The sequence below is a fragment of the Arvicanthis niloticus genome, chromosome 25, assembly GCF_011762505.2.
Source record: "Arvicanthis niloticus isolate mArvNil1 chromosome 25, mArvNil1.pat.X, whole genome shotgun sequence".
Lineage (NCBI taxonomy): Eukaryota > Metazoa > Chordata > Mammalia > Rodentia > Muridae > Arvicanthis > Arvicanthis niloticus.
Genome location: NC_133433.1, coordinates 33,130,853 through 33,151,008, shown reverse-complemented (window position 1 = coordinate 33,151,008; position 20,156 = coordinate 33,130,853). Strand labels below are relative to the sequence as shown.

The window sequence follows — 20,156 nt, the reverse complement described above, 5'->3', positions numbered from 1 at the left end:
GCCATCTTGGTCTTCTCTATAATAGGAAATGGGCAGGGCTGGGGGTGTGACCTCTGTTCAGTTTCCCAATAGAGTCAAATTTTGTTGGGTGTTTACAAAGTTTATTTTAGTAGACAGTTCATTCTTGGATGTCAAGTAAGGTCCCCAAACAAAACATGCTCCACTATGGGTCTTTGAGGGCTCTGTGACCCAAAGGCTGTTGTTAGGAACTATCCTCTAAGGGCCACCTGTGGTTCCTCCCAATTCCCAGCCCTTCCCACACTCAAGAAACATTCTACTGTGAGCTTGCTCAAGCCTCCCCTACGCTCTGCTGCTGAGGACGTTTCCAGCACAGTATCTTGGGCTGTCAAGACACACATGACACTGTACATGCAAGTAGAGAGAATGACCTTTAAATTTTGACTCTTGCAGTTAGGGAGTAGAGACATGACACAGAGACAGACAGCTAAGGGTTTTTAAGCTGTTATGTGAACTATGACCAAAAGTACCGCTTTCTACTGGGTCTCCTAGTCCTCGTACCAGAAAACTTCCCGAACCCTCAGGTTTGGAATCTGAACCCTCCCTCCCTCCCCTGCCTCCATAAGCCCAACAAATCCGGTTCAAAGATTGAGTAGAACTAGTCAATTCTAGTAGCTGTCCACAGAAGAAAACAGGTCCTGGACTTTCCATCCTCAGGAGCATAGAAATAGAGCATGTGCTTTTCATAATGAACACTAGGTGGCGCTTGAGCACAGCTAAAGACGTCACTTCCATACACTGCAGTTTGCTCATGCTTGCTCTCCTGTATTGCATTTGACAAGAACATATCTTGATCTGTGGCAAGTGTGCCTGAGACCTCAGTCATTACAGTAGACCCAAGTGCCATTTTGGCTCTCTGCTGTTTTGTGTTGCTATCATTAGTTGGAACTGTGCCAAATGCTGGCTCTTAAACTCGAAGGTGAGCAAGGAATATCCATCTCCACGGTTCTGCTATGATCTGCAATTAAAAGCATGTCTTCGCCTCATATGTGCTGAAACCATGGACACCATCTCTGCTTCACTGGCAATTTTACAAAGAACGAAAGAAACTAGATGCTTTTTCAATAACACTTAAAACCACAAGGCTGGGGTTAAAGCAAGGAAATGAAGTTACCAAAGTCTATAACTCTTTCTACTGCTCATTCCTTAAAGCCATGTGTGTGTGTGTGTGTGTGTGTGTGTGTGTGTGTGTGTTCACGTTACAGAAGATGTAAGCAACTGGGAGAAAGCCTACTACCTTACTCTGCACATACCATAGCCATTTTTAAGATGCTAAATTCTTCTAGAAGCAAACTGGTTCCTCAAACCAGCTTTGTTGGGTTGGGAGAGCAAGTGAGGGTACAGATTCCATAGCCGTGAGTTTGGGAAGTTCTCCTGTTTTCTGGCTAGGAAACCCAGTAGTGAGGCAGCAGTCTTCACTTCCAAGTGAATGGTTTTCCTGATGACTGCAATGCAGGAAGCCAGGCTCTCCCAGCGGCACACACACACACACACACACACACACACACACACACACACACTCATTCATACACCAGCCAAGGTACTGGGGCCATTGTGACCCTCTCAGCATGCCATGAGGTGTGTAAGGGGGGCGTGAAATGGAACAGTCATCTTCTTTCCAGTGAGCATGCTCAAAGCAGACTAAATATATCTACAGACTAATATATCTAGCCTGTGACTCCTGCCACTGTTTCTGTCTCTTTCGCCTTCTGCCTTCTCACCCAGAAGTTTCAGGTGCCAGTGCATTCAGGAAAATGCCTGTGAGTCAGGAGAGGCATGTCAACCCACTATTTGGTGGACTAGGAGGACGGTGTGTTAAGTGTGATCGTGCGTCAGACACAGAGATGGCTAGCACATGCTCTCACACATATGTGGAAGCTCAGAGTTTTAGTCTGATAAAAGTAGAGCACCCATTGGGGATGAGCAGAGGCTGGGACGGGTGCGGGGCAGGGGAGGGTGAAGAGGTGATGCTTAAGAGGAACAACCTTGAACTTTCTGTGGTGAGGAAGGGCATCTATTTGACACTTGACTGTAGATCTCAAATACCTGATAGAAATGCGTTTGGATATCCCCAATACAAAGAACCAGTGTTAGCAGTGAAGGACAAACCAATGGCATGTCTATGCCCTGAAATGTTATATGGGGCCCTAATGCAGTGATTATGTGGGGTGGAAAAATTTTAAGACGTGTAACATATTTTTTTTCTTAAAGTTCCAGTGCTTCTTCTACCCAGGTGAAGTCTGAGCACAGATTCTGTTTCAGAGACTGACTCCAGACTATGTTTCTAACAAAGGGTGGGCTTGTCATTTGGAAGCAGGCTTGGAGTGGGCCTTTTGACTCATTTGTTGGCAGAGGCTTGATAATCTCACGGTGGGAACTCATTTGCTTGAAGCTCTCTTGGTATTTGCAAATCTTGTAGAAGAACAAGCCGGGCACCTTTGCAAATCACTCAGCAGAGCCAACTCTGTGGTAACAACAAACAGAAGAGCTAACCTTACCTCCTATCCTCTTTCCTGGAGGCCAGGAAGTTGGGCAAACCTGGACTAACTCCATCTACTGGCAGAGGCCAGTGAGTATTACTTTCAGGTAAACCATTTTCTTGGACTCTTCTTGTCTTAACCCAGAAACTGAGAACAGCAGTAAACGTTCAAGTAGATATTAGCCCAAAAGCTCAGAATACCCAAGATACAGCTCAAAGACCACATGAAGCTCAAGAAGGAAGACCAAAGTGTGGGTGCATCAGTCCTTCTTAGAAGGGCAAACAAAACACCCACAGGAGCAAATACCGAGACAAAGTGTAGGGCAGAGACTGAAGAAGGGGCCATCCAGACACTGCCCCACCTGGGGATCCATCCCATCTGCAAACACCAGACCCAGACACTATTGTGGATGCCAAGAAGTGCTTGCTGACAGGAACCTGATATAGCTGTCTCCTGAGAAGCTCTGTCAGAGCCTGACATATACAGAGGTGAATGCTTGTAACCAACCATTGGATTGAGCATGGGGTCCCCAGTGAGGAGTTAAAGAAAAGACTGAAGGAGCTGAGGGGGTTTGCAGCCCCGTGGGGGGAGCAACAGTACCAACCTGCCAGACCCCCCCCCCAGAGCTCCCAGGGACTAGACCAGCAACCAAAGAGTACACACGGAGGGACCCACGGCTCTAGCCACATATGTAGCAGAGGATAGCCTGTTGGCCATCAACAGGAAGATAAGTCCTTGATCCTGTGAAGACTCGATGCCCCAGTGTAGGGGAATTCAAGGGCAGGGAAGTGGGAGTGGGTGGGTGGGTAGGGGCACACCCTAATAGAAGCGGGGGGGGGGGGAATGGGGGATGGCATAGGCAGTTTCAGGGTGGGGGACCAGGAAAGGGGATAACATTTGAAATGTAAATAAAGAAAATATCCAATTAAAAAAAAAAAGTTCCTCATGGTGCAGGTTTAAAATGGGGCCTCTGGCTTTCCATCCCTGAGGGACTTGTGCAACAAAGCCGTATTGGACTCCGAAGTATAGATAAGAATTCCGAGTGCTGTGAAGTCACTGAGAGGAACGGGTAAGCGCCCTCTATCAAGCCACATTGAGGATAGGGTTCTGCACTCTAAAAGTCTGTTGACTTTGATTAAATGATAAACTGTCTAAAAGAAATCTCTTAGGAAGTTCATGAAAACAGTGTGCTGCAATATATTCTTTAAGCTGTAGTCAGGACAATTTCTACACAGAACACTCTGCCTGTAGATACACTCAGCGTCAGGCTGACGTATGGGTCACTCTGGTGCCATTGCTTCATGTCAAACAACAAAAATCTAGAGACAACCAAATTTTAATCCAACACACTTTATTATTTTTTTTCAACTTTTTTTCCTTAATTTTCAGTGATCAAGTATTCATGATGTTGTAAACCCAGGTTTATTAGTCCTTTGACAATCAGTTTCATTAAACATAAAGAGATAAGTCATATGGCCCTTACTTTACCATAGCAGGTCTCCAAATAAATATTTGCTCTAAAATTCACAAAAATCAAACTTTACATTATAACTCAAAGCAGCCTTTCATCACAAACATGCCTCTACAGAGAAACGCATAGACACACAGGCAGAAAGACACGGATACACACACATACATGTGTGTGCACACGAGCGCATGCGCGCGCGCGGACACACACACACACACACACACACACGCACGCACGCACGCACGCACGCACGCACGCACGCACGCACGCACACTCCACAGATACCCTAATACCAGGCTGACAGTTTCACATTTCCTTACTCTACAAAGTTAAAGGCTGGCCTTGGGCTTCATGCTCCTAGGTTAACATTTGGGTTTGGGGTAGAGGTATATATTCAAAGACAAATGGCCAGTGTCGAGTCTTACTCCTCCATTTAGTTTAATCCATCCTTACCATTACTTTTTCTCTCAATAACATTAGTTTCTTCATTTTCGACACACAGAGTAGACTGCCAATCAAAGTGAACAGCATCAAGCCCAAGGCTAAACAGCAGCTTGTGCACGGCTTGAAACTTTCTGTATACGATATAAGATTATCTAAATATGCTTTTTATCTCTCTGAAATTATTTTCAGAATCTGCTTATTCTTGCTAAACTAAATATCAAAAGCACTGACTTTTGCGTAGAAAAGGATTCTCCTGTACACTTCTCAGTTTTCCAGTATAGAGTTTCTGGACTGTGGAAATGAGGTCAAAGGGGCTTGTTCTCTCATGGAAATTCCCAGGTTTCCAAACCCAAAGCACTGAAACACTGACTTTACAGAGGAACATGCGTCTACAAACACTTTAGCACCAAGGCATTTTATATTCAATGTTGCCAAAGCCAACAGCAATACGGTGAGCTTCTGGTCACCTTTGACCCTCCTTAAGGCTGAGTACCAATTGACTGCTTAAATTAAACCTCTTCGAACAAACACAAATCTGGTTGAAACACAACAGGAAGTCTGGGACAGACAATGCCGGCAGCATCGTCTTTACTTTCGACAGCACAGTAGACCACAGACGACCATTAAAGATGACAGCAGAGAGAAATGATAAATAAAGTACACCAGGCCACCAGCCTCACCTGCCACTCCCTCCCCGACCGTAGAAAACTACTCACAAGTCTGTAGAACAGAATTAGTGAGTCTGGCTTCTAGGCTATTCTGGGGCTTACAACATTCTGGTTTCTACCTGCTACATAGAATACTCACCATGTACCTAAGTAGCAACATGTTCTGCACCTCTAGGACATGGGTGGACACACACACACACACACAGAGAGAGAGAGAGAGAGAGATAGAGAGAGCGAGAGAGAGACAGACAGAGAGAGAGAGAGAGAGAGAGAGAGAGAGAGAGAGAGAGAGAGAGAGAGAGAGAGAGAGATCATCACAAGGTATTATCAGCTAGCACCTTAGGCAAGTGCTTGCCTTGCTACAGAGCGATGGGAGAGTTCCCGTGGGGCTTTGGGTCCCTCCACATGGTGATGATGTTCCTTGGTGCACATCCTTGGTGCATACAGGGTTCTATAAAGCAGCTTCAAAACCAAAACAAACAAAGACGACACTTTCTGGCTAGAAGTTCATCAAACACTGTGAGCCAGCACTGTGGACCAGACAGACATTTCGAATGGTTGGTAGAAGAGGATTTCTAAGCCCTCTGGGAGCCCCATTCTATCAACTCCTGTGGGGAGGGGGGGCTGGCTTCCCTGAGTGCAAAGATGCAGTTTACCGTCACAGTCACTTGAGGTGACAGACAGGGTCTGTGGCTTGGAGTCTATTTCCTGTGTTCTTTTAAAATTTTCACTAAGAATCTGAAAATCTATGACTATCTACAAGTTAGCAGAAATATTCATCTACTGACAGGAGAAAAATAAGGAAATAATACACCTGAAACCCCCAAAGCTCAGATACAACCAATCAGAATGAACCTTTTCTTCATTAAATTTCACTTTAGGAAATTCTGCAAAGATCCTTCTTAATACCCAAACTGGATGTGTTCTCTATTAAACTCAACCTATAAATAAAAAGTTGAGGTAAGTCATAACAGATGATTTTAATAGTATACTTGGCTACATAAATAACATTTACTTTGAAAAATCTAGTTAAACATGAAGTGTGGATGGCTCCCACAGGTATGTGCTATGTTTCTTCTAGTCATACATGGAAATGTCTGTACTCTGAAGAATGTCTCTATAACCTCAAAAACAACAATGCATCAAAAAGTGATAGGTGCTAACTTATTTTACAGTGGATACATCTCCCAACCCCTGTCACTGTTACTCTGAGCCACCCTAAAGAACTGGCTTTAACTTTCTGAGTCTAGGGTTTAAATCTGTTTTTTAAACAAACAAACAAAACTCCTCTCCAGAGAAGGCTGGGGTGCTGCTGCGGGGAGAAGAAGCATACGCTTAGGTCATATGCAAGGTCCCGAGCTGTCCTTCACCACGGAAGGAAACCGTGCTTTCTTGCTCTTAACCCAGGAAATGCAGTGGATGTCAAATGTTGGCAAACCATTCTGCAGAGAGTCACCTCGACAAATGTTCTCTTTCTCCCCATCCCCCACGGTGTTCCAAATGACGTTTGACCATTTTCAATCAGTAACTCCACTTCCCTGACACAAGACCCTCGTACTAAGGAAGAAAATCAAAAGAAGGTTCTCTGCCACCTCCTCCCTCAGCCCTTCGGAGTTCATAAGTCAATGAGCTGCATATCACATTTGCATATTAAAGCCAAACAACACATTAATTTATAGAGATGATACAAGTACAATTTGCCCTTTTGTTGAGACAAGTAATTCAAAGCCTCTGCTCTCTTAAGAGCTGCGACTACAAGTAAAACAACCAGTTTACTAGAAACAGAAGACCTCTTCTATGTGTACGATTGAATGGTACTACCTATGAAATAGTCACTCACTGGCTAAGTGATGTTCAGATGATGCTACCAGAGCCCAAAACATCTGGGGAGCAATCTTTAATTGATACAGAACTTCATTCCCTCATGATTCTCAGGACTTACTCTATAGTCACCACCAGCACATTAATATTAATTAATGTTACCTAATATGAATATTTAATATTTGCATACTGTAGTACACATCCTAGGTCAATGTCTTTGAGTTCTGACTTCAGCATCCCAAAGGATTTCATGAAGCAGTGAATGCTATCAACACATAACCAGTGCCCAGTCAGCAATTGCTGGACTGAATTCAAGGTAGAGAAGGGGACCAGAAGCTTTCTAATTACTCTTGGTGAGCCCATCAATCTTAGTACCAAAACAGCACCAATTCCACCAGAAGTCTCTTAATGTAATATCTTAATTATCACAGAAATAAAATTAAGAAAGCACCACCTCTCTACAACTTACACAGCTTAGCATCAACACCAAAGGACAATCACTAGCCCTTCCTAAAGAATGACAATCACCCACGGAGGCCAACAAGGGACACCAAGTCCCAAGAGTACACCGTAGGCCAATCTGCACTACTTTATGAAACCTCTCATGTCTGTTACACTGGTCAGAATCTGACACACAGCATTCACAATCTATCACAGCTAAACAAGACCCCACCTTTATGGCAGCTAAGCCCAGGAATCAAAGCAAAGTTCTTCTCACCTAGGCACTAGCTTTGTCTCTTATAGACATTACCCAATCTAAGGGTGAATTCCTCCTCCACAAACTACATGAACTCAGAAAAAAACCACTTGACTAGTGGGCTTCCTTCATGGACAGTAATTCAATCCTATACCCAGGAACTGTCTTAAGAACACACACAACTCTACCTGTGTGGTCTGCCAAGAATGTAGATGTCTGAATCACGGCCCATCCGCCAGCCACCTCTCTTCCAGATGAGGAAAACATTTTCTGAGGTCACCTTACATGACATGAGGTTCTTGACAGAGGGGCCACAATTTTATGGCACATTGGATGTCTCGGTCCGTTGCAGCCAGATCCCAGGAGTTACCAACTGTCAATTCACAAAGGCTTGCCAAGAGGCCTCCATCTTAAGAACCATACAGAAAGCGTCCCAAGCAGCACTGAAGCCGAGAGACAATGCTGAAAAGCTGCCGATGGACCCAAAGTGCCTTAGGAAGGGAATTATCCTGCCTCAGAGCCACCGAAGGGAGGATAAGAGAACAGAGATGCAAAGGGCACCGTGAAATGATGCTAGCTTTGAGAACACAGGGTTCAATATGGTAGACTAGCTAGCTGCTTTTTTTTTTTTTTTTTTTTTTTGGTTTTTCGAGACAGAGTTTCTCTGTATAGTACTAGCTAGTTTTACATTAACCCATTATTTAAAGTATGATCATATTCCATGTTCGGCTGACAAATTTCCCATCCTCTGTGCAGTGATTTTTGTATCCTAGGTACAGCTTTCCTGACTGAATTATTTATTTTCTAAGGCAACCATGACCACTTTCTAAACGAACAAAAAACAAATCAGTAGAGACTTGCCAGCGTGTTAGAGACATAAGTGAGATGCCCTGGTTGGGACTCGATCTTACTTTGGGGCTTTCTGTATCAGCTACTTTGAATGTCAAAGTGGTAGTAACTCTTCCCTAGTCTTAGTGGGCCCTTAAGAGCTGATTCCTCAGATATGAAGGCCATCATTTCCTTCCTTATGATGCATCTCAAATTATAGTTTCTAGCCATACTGTCTAGCATACTAGTTTTAAAGCCCCTTATGAAAGAATACTGTGGTTTACATATTCAGGCTCTCGGATGTATGGTTCAGCAGCCTCTTAATCTACCTTGAGATGGAGTAAACAGACTAAGAGAAAATACATCTTAAGGAATCCTTCCATTGCAGAATACAGTGCTTTGAAGCATTTGAAATTTTCTACCTGATTGATAAGTGTGTTATGGCTTAAACTGCAATTAACAGTGCTTTAGGGAACATTCAGCTTCCACTTATGAAAAACATATCTGCTTTATTCTCTGAAAGCCAAAGGAACACGCCACATTTTTGTATTCCCAATCAAATTGCATAGTTGAGGCAAATTCAGTTGTGCTTTGCTGCAGAACTCACAGTAGGTGTTCAAATCTAAAAACTCTGGCTTGCAAATGCAAAGTCCTGGTCAAGCTCACCTTTATCTGGAGTATACGCTAATGATATGTGTGGTCATAGCCTTTCCCATGGTCAACCATGGGTCTCAGGCTTCTACCAAACGGGAGCATGAGCATAAAGTGAACCTAGCAGACATGACGACAGATCTAGCTAAGCTCCTCCCTGGAGAAAAGAGGGGAAAGGCTGTCAGTCTTGTTGAGGTATCCAGCCCTCAGCAACAGTGGCTGTGTAGACTGAGTTTTGTTGGTTTGAGGATTGTGTCTGTGGAGGTTTAAAAAAAGAAAGAAGGCACAGGTGTTTCTCAACTTGCCATACTCAACTCAACCAATAAGACACATCTTCCTTCTCCAGGCTGTAGCAGGGACCCTACAGAGCAGCATCAGGGCTCTCCTCCAGCCCAGGGTCCACAGAGGAACTTATTGCTTCTGAGAAAGGTCCAGGATATGTCTGTGTGGAGCACGGGAATCCCTTTTGCAGAGCAGTTTCTTCATGGAATTCCCCCTGGGTGCTGAAGGCTGGGCATGATGTAGCCCAGGAGTATTTCTCAGCTTTGCTGGGCCGGCCCACTTGCTCAGTCACAGTACTCAGAGGGAATTCTCTGCACCTCCGCCTCTGCAATCCGTCCTCTTTGTACTTGATAGAGTACCAGGCCAGGAAAATAAAAATAAAGCCAACAAACTTGAGGCCAGCAGCCAAGCCAAAGTAGACAAAACGAAATGACGTCACGTTGTACTCCCAGCAAGAGCCCTGCACCCCGCATTCCTGCTGCCAGAGCATACAGGTGGTGTCAATCACAGCTCCAAAGTAAATCGGAGTAGGAATGTATGCTGCAGTCATGGGGAGAAAGAGAAACACAAAGATATAGCACATCCCGTCAGAGAAGACACATTTGTAATAAGCAAGCTGCTTGTCAATGCCAAGAGAATGACTTTTGTTTAATTGGATTTTGTTAAAGACATTTTCATCTAATTGCAATTTACTCATGAAAATAAACAGCAAAGACTTAGCATCTTCCACTTTACAATTCAGAATGTCTTAGTGCTTTTTAAGTTGACGACAAAAAAAAAACAAAAAAAAAAAACAAAAAAAAAAAACGTAGCTACTGCCTCCTCTGGGTACCAGGTCCTTACATTGGACACTTGATAAAGTTATCACAATGAGACTTTAGTTGAGTTGAAAGAACTGCCTATTGCCCAAAATGCAAACACCAAATCTTTTCAAACTTAACATTGGATCTTGATACCCTTTAGTCAGACTGGAGCAGGACAGAAAGACGGAACATTAAGGGGACCAGGGAACAGAAAGGGGCTGGTCTAAGTCTCTTGAAGCTGTAAGTCAAAATTTTTACAACAAATAGCTGGGGAAGTGGCTTTATGGATAAAGTGCTTGTTCTGTGTCTGTGAGGATCAGCACGAAGATTCTGAGAACCCACATGGTCACAGCAGCACGTGTCTGTAACTCCAGAGCTGAGGAACCCTCGGGCTCCCTGGCCAGTCAACATAGCCAAAATGTTCAGACTAGCCCGGGATCAGGGAAACCTTGTCTCAAAAACTAAAGTAGAGCCAGGGGTGGAGGTGTACATATTTAATCACTGGACTCTGAAGGTAGAGGCAAGAGCTCTGTGAGCCCAAAGCCAGCCTGGTCTACATAGTGAGTTTCAGGCCAGTTGGAAATATCCAGTGAGATCCAGTAACAATAAATATATAAATGAATAATGAGAAACAATTAAGGAAGATAACCAAATGTCAACCTCTGACCTCAACAAAAGTCCCACACTACCAACAGCTACACACACACACACACACACACACAGAGAGAGAGAGAGAGAGAGAGAGAGAGAGAGAGAGAGAGAGAGAGAGAGAGAGAAAGAGAGAGAGAGAGAGAGAGAGAGAGAGAGAGACAGAGAGAGACAGAGAGAGACAGAGACAGAGAGAGAGACAGAGAGACAGAGAGAGAATCTCAATATAATTAACAAAATTCACTATGATGATTGCCTTCATAAAGACAATATTCCTTTTTAAAGAGGTGTTTCAAAAAAAGAATGTTAAAATAACAGGAATAAAGCATGCTGAAGGCCTGCATGTAAAGGACCCTCCAGTTTTCTCAGCTATACACCTGCTATTGTTTGTTATTGAGAATATCACGGAGAAGAAGACCCTGACCTTGTTTATAATCAAAACATGTCTTAACTCCATGGTGATCGGGTCTAGTGAGGTTTTTCAATCGTGTGATCTATAATTTTGATTATTGGTCTATAACCCCATCCAGTGAACTTCAAAACCACCATCTGATCTCATTTACCGAAAAAAAAAAAAAAGTTAATGTTTCTTAGAAGCCCTTTAAACAAGGTTCAAGGCCACTGAAATTGATACATGGCTGCTATAAGATGCTATATTGCAACTCTCCTGAGAGGGCCAGGACCACACATTGTTGTGGACTATCTTTGTCCTAAGAGCCTCCCAGCAGAATGGCCATGCTCAAGTCTAGTCAAGCGTCTTCTTAATAAACTCCTCTGAACTTCTTAGTGACCCATGCTGAGATTCTTTCCTGTAGCTCAGTGAAGAGACTCGTGTCTCCTAAGCGGAGGTCCCAGAAGGAGCCCATCAGGCCACTGAATGATGGCTCCGAGGACTGTGCCTTACACTCCGACCCCACTGCAGCTAACAAGACACACTTCAGATTTTCACTTCACAAGGGTACTTGGTCAACAGTTCATCTTTGAAGCTTCTGAAAATCCTAGGAGAAGTTGAATGTCTCTTGTCTGGGCTGTGTGTAACAGACATCTCTTCCAATTCCACAGGAAAGTGGAATTATATATATATATTATTTATATAGTAAATATAAAATCCCATTACACACTCTTTGCCAACATTGTACCCCCACCCATTCACTTGCCTAAGAGCTGTTCCTTTTGATCCCTGGATCTCTTGGCCACCACTCTTTGACCATTGTGTCTTGCATGTACCTCTACTTTATCTACTACCATCGAGCACTCAAATTAAAGCCTCGGCCATTTGTCACCACAGAAACTCCTTGATACAGAGCCTATTACTTTTTATGCTTTGCATGCTAAGAACTTCGATAGCATTCCAAGAATGCTCCGTGCACAGAGGTAAGAGCTGGCTGCACTAAAGCAGCAAGGAAGAAGGGGAGGAAGAAAGAGGAATGAAGTGAAACAGGACACCTCAGATCTCATGAATGGGCCTGTGAATCGGCCTTTGTAAGTAATTTGTACTTGTTGAAAATAAGGTCTAGGGGCTAGAGAGATTGCTCAGTGGCTAAGTGAGTTGGCTGATTTTCCCAAGTCATGAGCTAGAGTCCTAGTACCCACATAGGCAGCTCACCGCCACCCTCACTCCAACTCCAGGGTATCCAATGCCCCTGGCTTCCTTAGAGACCTCTACTCCCATGCCACACCAACACACAGCTATACATACATATACACAATTTAAAATAATAAAAGTAAATCTTTAAAATGAAACCTAGTAGTAAGATGGTGTGCTTCTTAAAGAACTGAGAAGGCTTTTTTTGTTGTTTTGTTTTTAATTTGGGGAAAATCAAATTTGGATGGTTACCTTAACTATCCTTTTGCACACATAATATAAATGAAGACAAACTTAAGCTGAGTAACATTTTCCAGGTGTTATTCTTTCCTGGTTTAGCAGTGATTCTACAGGTGGTTCATCTTTACTCCAAATTCATATCAAATAACCCAACTCCCTTCAGAGAACAGAGCCAAAAAAAAAAAAAAGTATTTTTTCTCTCTTTTTCAAGACAATCATCACTTTGACAAATTCCTATCTTTGAAAAGCATTCGTAGTTCTCCAGTTAAAGACAACTATTAGAAAACTGAAAACACTGAATGCATGTTTTATCTGTTTAGCCAGGCAATATGGTGTACACCTGTAATCTCAACATCTGTGAGGAGAAGGCAAGACATCATGGAAAAGTATGTACTTAAGAAACTCCAGGCCAGCAAAGACCACACACAGTGCAAGACCCAGTGAAAAATAAATAAATAAATAAATAAATAAATAAGTGTGAAAGTCCTAAACAACAAAAGTAGCACCTTTCTGTTTATGGCAGAAAGCACAAAGCATAATTCCTAACTGTGTGCAATTTTATCTGAAATCCTTTTTAACCAGCCTACTTTTAAAAAAAGAATCATCAAAAACCTTCCAAGTCTTATTGACACCAAAGAAGCCACACCAGGTTTTTTCTTCTTTATTCCTGCTGGAAGTTATTGAAAGTAGTCAGCTTTGACCTCAGGGCCATCAACCCTCACTCACTGCAAACACAATTCCAGGGAATGTGAATGCTTCAGAAAAGAGGCCACTTAAAGATATTTCACCTTTCAAAACTGAACCGTGAATGAAAAACAAACCAGTTTTCCCCCTTTGTCCCATGGACAATGGTTTTGATTAGTCAAGGGAAACAGCAGTTGAGGGAAACAAGAGACTGCCACTTAAGGGAATATGAACTTGAGGAAGTCGACCGATGGGCATCAAAACAGATCAGGATGTAAGTGGGCAGGATGAGTAGGGGCTGGGCGACTGGGCGGGCGGTCCCCACTAGGTACCAAAACTTAAAGGAGTGATGAGTTTCCTAAGGGTTAACCTCTGCTGTGTTCACCCGGAGCTTTTCTTGTTGGTGTGCAAAGCCTCTGTGAACTTTTTTGACCTCTCTTTTTCTTTGCTTTTTATTAAGATCTTTGCCTCAGAAAACTCAGCAAGTGTACACTTCAAACAAGCCAATAAAATTACACTAAAACAGTAAGCCTGAAAGTGCCCCAAGTAAAATGCACCCGGTTTCCCTCACAGTCCTGTCACAAGGCACATCAAGAGACCAAAAAACCAAGAGAACAAACTCATTACAAAGCTCTTGAATTCGATTTCTTACAACTGAAAACTCTGGGGGAATTTTGTACACCTTTGTATTTAGAGTCAAAGGGAAATTGTGAACTTTTAGTTGAAATTAAAAAAAAAAAAAATAGAGAAGTGTCCTCTGATCTTGTCAGATTCTACAACAACCATTACCAAGTGACTCAACTTCTGTTTTTAAAGGACCATAGCATTTGCCTGCTGTAAAGAGGAATTAAGGGCCCACTTGGAAATTCAGGGACATACCAAGTGTTCGCAACAAGACAAACTGCATTCCCAACGCGAACGGCCTTTCCTCATCTTCCACAGACCTTCGGGGAAGAAGGAGAAAATGGTTTAGAACAATGGTTCCAAGAAAATTTCTATCAGGCCAAGCCTGCCTTAGAAAGAACCATAAGCAAAGCAGGGACCTTCCCAGAATACTTAATTAACTACAATAAACTAACCATCACCAACTAAGATTCCCTTAGTAAATCACAGGCTGGAGATGGCTCCAGAAGGAAGCTCCTCTTAATGGGACCCTCCCCCCCCATCCCTTCTACTAAGAAAATTGTAAAAATTTATCCTAACCATTGCAGTCCCTTTTTATCTGTTTGTAAGAATGTTTTAGGATTGAAGCTGTATCCAACCAAAACCACTCTCATAATTCCTTGGGGGGAAAATATGTCCTGGCTAGTTTGATGTCAACTTGACACAATCTGAAAGGAGAGAACCGCAATAAAGAAAATGCTTCCATAAGATTTGGCTGTAGAGTGTTTTCTTAGTTAGTGATTGACGGGAAAGGTCCCATTCAATCGTGGTTGGTGCCGTCATGAGCTGGTGATCCTGGGTTCTATAAGAAATCAGGCTGAGCAAGCTATCAGAAGAAAGGCAGTAAGCAGCACCCCCTCAGGGTCTCCTCTCCAGCTCCTGCTTCCAGGTTTCTTCCCTGTTTGAGTTCCTGTCCTGACTTCCTCCAGTGATGGACTATAATGTAGAAGTGTAAGCCAAATACACCCTGCAACTTGCTTTTTTGGTCATTGGGTTTTATCACAATCGAAATCCTAATTAAGTCAAAGTAAAAGCAGAAATTACAGACATACACATACGCACATGCACATGCATGAAAAGCCAGAGAAAGAATAAGCTTCATCAAGCCACATTCTCCCCCTGAAAATTGATATTCTACGTAATCTCCATTTGGTGGAAAGACTGGAACCTATTGATTTTGCAATTAGCAAAGATTAAAAGACCCCCCTCTTCGGAAATTTGGTGTTAGAAGTCAACTCATAAATTGCCATGCTTGAACACTTCTGAACATCTGTACAATGAGGTGATCTTTATAGAGTCTACTTCACACCTCTTACAGAATTACAGAGGTGAAAGAATGAGCTATTTCAGATAAGTGCCTCAGAGTGATTTGCCAGTTCTGCATACATGGCTACTCCATCAAGATCTGCTGAGAGTGAGTAAACCAGTGAGCCCTGCATGCCCTGCATTCTTCCATTCAGGAACTGTTTATCTCAATGTCCAATGAGGAAGAAGCCAGGTGTGTGTGACACAGGCTGACACCTCAGAGAAGCCAGGTGTGTGTGACACAGGCTGACACCTCAGAGAAGCCAGGTGTGTGTGGCACAGACTGACACCTCAGAGAAGCCAGGTGTGTGAGATACAGGCTGCCACTCTCAGCAAGCATGATGCTTCTGGCAAGTTGTCCTGCACTCTGGAGATGGAAGAACCGGTTGGGGAGCAGAGACGGAGCAAGGATGGACTCCCTTCCTCAAGTTCTCCCTTCACCACATCCCTGCTCCCTCTAACCTACAGTGTGTCCTTCAGGCTTCCCAACAGTGTCCTTTCCTACCTGGTCATGTATGCAGAGTCACATATACACAGCCTTTAATGCAAGTAATAATAAATTGATCTGAATGGAATAGAACAAAGGTAACTTCCAAGGCCTCACCTAGGAAAAAAAAACCAAAACCCAAACCAAACCTAACCTAACCAAACAGAATCAAACCAAACCAAACCAAACCAAACCAAAGCAAAACAAACCAAACCAAACCAAACCAAACCAAACCAAAACAAAACAAAACAAAACAAAACAAAACAAAACAAAACAAAAACCCAACCAGGATATGCTATACAGCAATGAAAGCCCAATCTGACCACCTGGAAGCTCAGATTTCCAAGTCTATCCTGTCCTTGATTCAGCTCCAGGACTTTATACAATAGTAAAATCAATGAACTCAGCATTTTGAAATGCAAGCCCAGCATAATTCCTCACTGATCCCAAAGGTGCAGTATTAACTATCCATGAAGCCAGAGCTAATACCCTTTGCAATATTCATAATCTAGTCACTTTGCCAAAGTATTCCTGCCCTGCCTGAGGGTCTTGTTGGTTTTTTTTTTTTTTGAAGCTAACATAGAGATGGCTTGCTTGTTTGCTTGCTTACTTGCTTGCTTTCCTCCTTCCTTTCTTCCTTCCCTCCTTCCTTTAACATTTAAATTTAGGTGTATGCCCACATGTATATATGTGCACTCTTGCATGTCTGGTGCCTGTGATGGGGACAAGAAGGTGTCAGATGTAACTGGAGTTACAGAAGGTTATGTGTGGTAAGTACTTGAAATCAAACTCAGGTCCTCTGGAAGAGCATCCTGTGCTCTTAACCACGAACCATCTCTCCAGCCCCATACACCTGCTTTCAACTCATGAAATCTAACCTCATAGCACAAAAGCTTCAGACACTAAAAGCGCTGGAGAGAAAGTTTGATAAATAATAATAGTGCCCAGCTAGAAAAAAAAATTCTAGAATAAACAATGTTTCAGCCATCCTTTTCTCTCTGAAATAAAAGCTCTCCCTTAAGCCCAGAAGAACATTTATGGGTGCCCCCTGCATGCAGCTTTTCCTATCCCCTGCTTTGCTTAGCTTCTCTCCTCCTGCAATATGCTCTCTCTCACTGCCTGGTCCTGTTCTCACCTGAGCGTCACTATAATGGCTGACGGTTGGGCACACGCTGTAATGAAGGTAACTATGAAAAGGAAGACCAGGAAGGGGATGAGGGTATTGCAGGTGCGTTTGCACTTCCCAGACACAGCGTAGCCATTCTCGTTGAGATAGGTTTTCACTATGAGCACTCGGAGCCGGCTGCGCTGTCCCACCGTGGGCGGGGTGATCACTTGTCGACTTTGGACGCAGGTACACTCTGTGTAATTTCGGACCTGAGTAGAAAATAAAGATAAGTTGTATGCTGATCAAAAATAAAGCCTGGCATTAGAATATTGACAAAGTTCGAATGCTTAAAAATAACTATAGGCTTTTTAAAGAATGTGAAATATTTCATATAAAACACTTTCTTAACAGGACTAAGAGGTCACCATTTGCCTTGGTAATATCAAAACCTCCTAGTTAGACTGTTTAAGCCTAAACTTCCCTAAGAAGCGTCAAACCTCAATTCTGTGGCATGTCACGTGCTCATGTGGAGTCAGAAACATACACAGCTTTGATTGTTGTTGAACTTATAGACTCTCCAATTGAAGCCCTTAAAACAGAAGCCAGCTCGATTTTTATCTGTGCCCATCAGAGTGCCCAGCACACATTTGAGCGCACAGTGAGTCCTAAAATAAACATCTGTTAAACTCCTAACACACGCATGATGGCTTCTGGTGTGCAGAGCAGCGTGGCCTAGGGATGCCGGCTTCAGTCCCAGTGATGAGGAACTTCCCACTGGTTACTTCAGTTTGCCACTCTTTCAGTCCCCTCAGCAGGCTGGTGACCTCCACGTGGAAGGATAGAGTTGTCATCACTTCAGTCTGTACTGTAGGCTTGGCCCAGTTCTCTGGACTCTGACGGACTCCAGCTGTCTGAAATCCCTGCTGTGATCCACACTGATTGTTCGTTTTCTCCAACACATATCTGAGCTCTACTGATGTAGGGCGTGCTGTTAGAGAGCACTGAAGACGGAGGGGTAAAGGAGACCAAGCCTTCTCCAGTAACTACCCACTCTGTCTACTGAGCACAGACACAATGATCAAAACGGAACTCTTCTTGAAGTCACTTGATGTTGCCGAAACAAGGTAAGAAATATTAAACGGGCCAATGAAACCTTTGCCAATTATGTTACTTTTTACTCCATGAAAATTAGCTGAACTAGTTCTCATGGTGACAGTGGTAAGAGCAGGTTAGGCATAGAGCGTTTGGCTATTTAGACCATTAAGGAATCCAGTCCTTTATAATATAACAATGTGCCCACAAGGTCTCATTCACTGCCATGCAACAGGGGGATCACTGCAAAGAAATGATCTCCTGACTTCAATAGGGTCACACTCCAGAGCTCGTCATTGGGAACCAGCTATAATAATTTCCATGCTGCCCTCTGGTTTCAAATTCAGAATAGAAAGTAGCACTCCTAAACTCTAGGTCAATGGTATAGTCTCTAGATTTGAACAGAAAAAGCAAATGCATTTTAACCTTTAAATTAGGGCAATCGCTTCTTGTCTGTCCTCATGCTAACAACCAAATTGGGCTCAGTAAAGAATAGAGTAGAATATAAAAACCTTCTCCCACAGTATTAAGGTCTATTTATAATTCACAGGGGAGAGAATTCTCAAAATAGACTATTCTTCAGCTGACAGAAGTATCTTTACTCTGGAAGTTAAGGGGTGGAGGAGAAAGTTAACTGACAGGCTTATGAAAAATGGTCATTGCCCATCTGCACAGCCTCCACTTAGCGGACCAGCCTCCACAGCCTCTTGTCTCTTTCAGTGCCAACTGTGGTAACCTTGACCTTCAGATCCATTACAGAGATCCTGGCAGGGGAACAAACGGGAAGCCCAGAGTCCAACCTTATCAAGTTTCCCTGAGTTGGCATGGGTGCCAAGTAGGAGCCAGCTAATGAGGACCAGAACTCCACATCCAGATCCTACCAGCACATTTGACAAAAGTGATAGCCCTGCACAATCCGCCTCTCAGGAGGTGTTTTTCAGAGTTGCCCGCAGGGCTATTTGGAGCCTCATGAACAAGGGAAACTGAAGTCATTGTGGGTCCCTGGGGTCCCTTCACCTGTCTCAAGATACTGGACTCACACTAAAAGAGGAACTTACGGAGTCTACTCACCCCGGTGGTAAGATTCCCACTGTTAACACAGCCAGCCAGACATGGGTTGAAGTATGTGATCCCATCTGATCCACAGACTGGCTCATATTCGTGTATCTTACAACCGCAATTAACATTACAGCTTCCTGTCAGATTCCTATGGGGCATGGTCAGAGAAGGTCTGAAAGAGGGAGAAAGAGAAAGTGAAAAACTTAAGCAAGACTGAGAACAGAATTATAAGGAAACAGTCTTGACAGCAAGCGAATTGTCTATTTTAGAGATAATATATTCCCATGAATCGAATGTATGATAGCATGAAGTAGCCACCTTCTATAGTTATTTCCACAAATTCACAACAAAGCATAAGGAAAAAATGTTTTTGTTTTCATCAGAATAGATGAAATGGATTTAAAAATAATTATCTGTGCTGCCCCAACCTCATTGTCCACCTTCATCAACAGACCAATCTCATGTCTGAGTCCAGTGATTTGAATCCTCATAGATCCTTGTTGGGAAACACTTGGCTCTGTGCCTTAACAAGTCTAGATGACAATTTATTTCATTCAATTTGGTTTGGGGCTATTGGGGATTAAACCCAGCAACTGATGCACACAAAGCATGAATTTTAGCACTGAGACACACACCTTACCTTAGTTTATTTATAATTTATATATAATACTATATATACATTTATAATACTATATATAAACTTATATACATTTGTGGAATATTGTGCTATTTCAATATATATTACACGATGAGCCAATCAAATTAATTACCATATTTTCATGTCAAACATTGAACTTTTGAACTATGAAATAGAAAAAGTACATTTCATTACTGAACCTTTAAAATCATTGTGAGCACATAGATATAAAATCCACCCATCAGCCACAACTACCAGTGTAGGTTTTATTCATGAGAAACTTGAATTGTTCTAGAATAATTTACAAAGGAACACAGTAATCTTAGAAAACCAAAAGGAAGTCATTTGCAATGGTTAGGAATCTTGTCACTAGCTTGACAGAAATAACTAAGGAAGATTAACCAGAAATCACTAGAAATGCCCAAATGCAATTCACAATCAAACATGGTTGGCCTTGTTTCCCAATAGAGTCACTGTGCCAGATACAA

The 20,156-nt window shown here is 42.9% G+C and overlaps 1 protein-coding gene across 4 annotated transcripts in view; it reads right to left on the bottom strand.

The window, feature by feature from the left end:
• Positions 1-3,901: 3,901 nt before the first annotated feature.
• Positions 3,902-20,156, bottom strand: part of Slco5a1 (solute carrier organic anion transporter family member 5A1) — a 200,230-nt gene continuing 183,975 nt past the window's right edge. For all 4 annotated transcript variants that reach the window (XM_076924350.1, XM_076924353.1, XM_076924351.1 and 1 more), the window contains 4 exons: positions 19,044-19,203; positions 16,908-17,149; positions 14,197-14,261; positions 3,902-9,897 (listed from right to left, as the gene is read on the bottom strand). In XM_076924350.1, the coding sequence (XP_076780465.1) occupies positions 9,437-9,897; positions 14,197-14,261; positions 16,908-17,149; positions 19,044-19,203 (928 nt within the window). In that variant the 3' untranslated portion in view covers positions 3,902-9,436. The remainder of the gene's footprint in view (positions 9,898-14,196; positions 14,262-16,907; positions 17,150-19,043; positions 19,204-20,156) is intronic.